Genomic DNA, 2,320 nt, shown 5'->3' on the forward strand with positions numbered 1-2,320 from the left:
ACTCTTTCTACCCCGGCAAAATCCACAAACCACGTGCTCTTCTTTTTCATCTGCACCCCAGCTTAACTCTGTTTGAACCTTTTCTTTCGTGGGGGGTTCCTGGATGCGAGGGAGTCAAAAAATCACCATCTTTTACTCAATTAGGAGAAGCCATGCGAGAGACGGAGGATCCCCCCTCCCCACCTCCCATCAAAAAAGTGAAAAATCAAATTATCGCCCATTTCTACACAATTTAAACGACTCGATGCACACTTGGTTCGTACGGGAATAGCAACGCAAGCAATCCAATGACACCAATGCATGCCCCACAGATCCAAATAGGCACAGAGCTGGATGTGTTTGAATAGTAGGCGATAATCGGGGTAATCACAGCTGCCAACCTCGTGAATGCAATCGCGATAGCGTTACCGGTCCCTCTAGCCACCAGCGGGAACACCTCGGGTGTGTAAGCGTACAACACGGCGTAGTAGATGTACATGGTTGCAAACGAGATTGACGACAAGGCCACGTTTTCCGCTCTGGTTTTGATTTGGGTATAGCCAAAGAAGAACGCCATCGAGCTGACGCCGCCAATGCACAAGACACCGCGTCTGCCAAGCTTGGGGAAAAGGTAAAGAAGTGCCCCTGCTATCAAGGGACCACCCAAACTGACGGCGTTGGAAATCAAATTGTCGCGATAAACGCCTCCAACTGTCGTAGCGGAGATCTCCGATCCCCGCGTCGCCAAGTAGATGGGCAAAAACGACGTGTACAACGGATAACCTATGCCCAACATGAACCATGATAAAAAGATCAATATGGTGGAGCGGGAAATCGTGTGGTTCGCAAACAAAATCGCCACATGGTGCTTCACCAAGTTGAAAGTACCTTTGAAACTGATATGGTGCCTGTAATCGTCGTTGATTTGGATTTCGCCGAGGGCATCCAACTGGTCCAAAGTGAGGGAGCATGACCGGTTGTATTTCTTCGCGACGCCCTGGAGGATTTCCACCGCTTCAGCGTCTCTTCCGTTGGAAACAAGAAACTTTGGAGTTTCCTTTAACTGCACCACGGTCAACCGCAACACCGACATCACCAACACCATGGCCCCATTGACATAGTAGACATAGCGCCAGCCGCGGTTGATGTGGCTCGGGCAGTAATCTTCGGAGTCGCAGCTGAAATTCGGCAAAAAGGCATATGCAAGAGCAACGGCAATCACCTGGCCAATCGACCAAAAAAAGGCAAACAACGTCAAGAGCCACTGGTCCTTGTGTGGAAGATACTCCAAAAACACACACGTATCCAAAACCAAGTTGCCACCAGCGGCGAACCCAATCAAGAAGTTGAAAATGCAATAGGTGGTCATCGAGGACATGGCGCCCGTGAGAATCGTAAAGACGGAGCTCAACAATAAAGAAAGATTGAATGCCAACTTACGGCCAATCAAGTCGGCCAGCATCCCCCAGAACAAAGCACCCACAAGCAACCCAATCGAGATCAACTCGTTTGAGACGGGGAACGAGTATCCAAACTGGTAATTGACAAAAGTCCTCACTGAACTCTCGCAGTAGGACAACTGGGTATCTGTCCAATATCCCATACCGCTCAAAAAGAACAATTTGAGGTGGTAGGGAGTGAACCCAATTTCGTCGATGGCATCATTAACCAACTTCATTTTGCGGTCCAACACCGTGTCTTCCGAACTGAAAAGTTCTTGGTTGTCACTGTCGACAACGAGCTTCTCGGCAGAGTCGCCGTCGTCCACGTCCAAATTGGACAATGAGTTTCTAGTTGAGACCCGAACAACCTCTTTCTCAATGTCACTCATGATGTTGAAGATGATGAAAAGAATCGTTCCACTCCACTGGACATCGACTGGAATACCCTAGCATATATATATGCAAATGAAACGGAAAAATTTTTGAAATGTCTGCTTGTTATCAACAATCGTGGGTAATTTTTCAGAAACTCTGGAAATATTTTTGCAATTTTTTAGCATGTCTGCATTGCGATTCCGCCCTGGAAGTTGGGGGAACCCAGGTGGGCGCATCAACCTCACAAAGGGCCCCAATTAATCTCTAGGAATTATTGCCACCACCATTCACGCATTTCAATCATTCATCCAACTGTTTGTCATGACCATCTTCGGCCAACTCAGGCTCATTTTTTCTCAATCTGAGTTGAACGTGGGAAGAAAAAGTGGTGCTGTAACTGGTGAAAAAAAAAAGAATCAAAAAATTCGGCCTTTTCTTCTTTCTGGCTTATGTCTGTCTCTTATCAGGAACCGAGCTGTCAGGAGACAACGAGCGCCTGAGGTCGCTTATCTTGCGTCTCGGTT

At 47.6% G+C, this 2,320-nt stretch overlaps 1 protein-coding gene across 1 annotated transcript; it reads right to left on the minus strand. All coding sequences in view use genetic code 12, as the record gives it.

The window, feature by feature from the left end:
• Window positions 1–232: 232 nt before the first annotated feature.
• Window positions 233–1,810, minus strand: LODBEIA_P58810 (uncharacterized protein; the record flags this gene model as incomplete). The annotated part of the gene is made up of 1 exon (XM_066976262.1): window positions 233–1,810. The coding sequence occupies one exon, from the start codon at window positions 1,808–1,810 to the stop codon at window positions 233–235; it is 1,578 nt and encodes a 525-aa protein (XP_066832819.1).
• Between the last annotated feature and the right edge of the window lie 510 nt (window positions 1,811–2,320).

The sequence above is a fragment of the Lodderomyces beijingensis genome, assembly GCF_963989305.1.
Source record: "Lodderomyces beijingensis strain CBS 14171 genome assembly, chromosome: 8".
NCBI lineage: Eukaryota > Fungi > Ascomycota > Pichiomycetes > Serinales > Debaryomycetaceae > Lodderomyces > Lodderomyces beijingensis.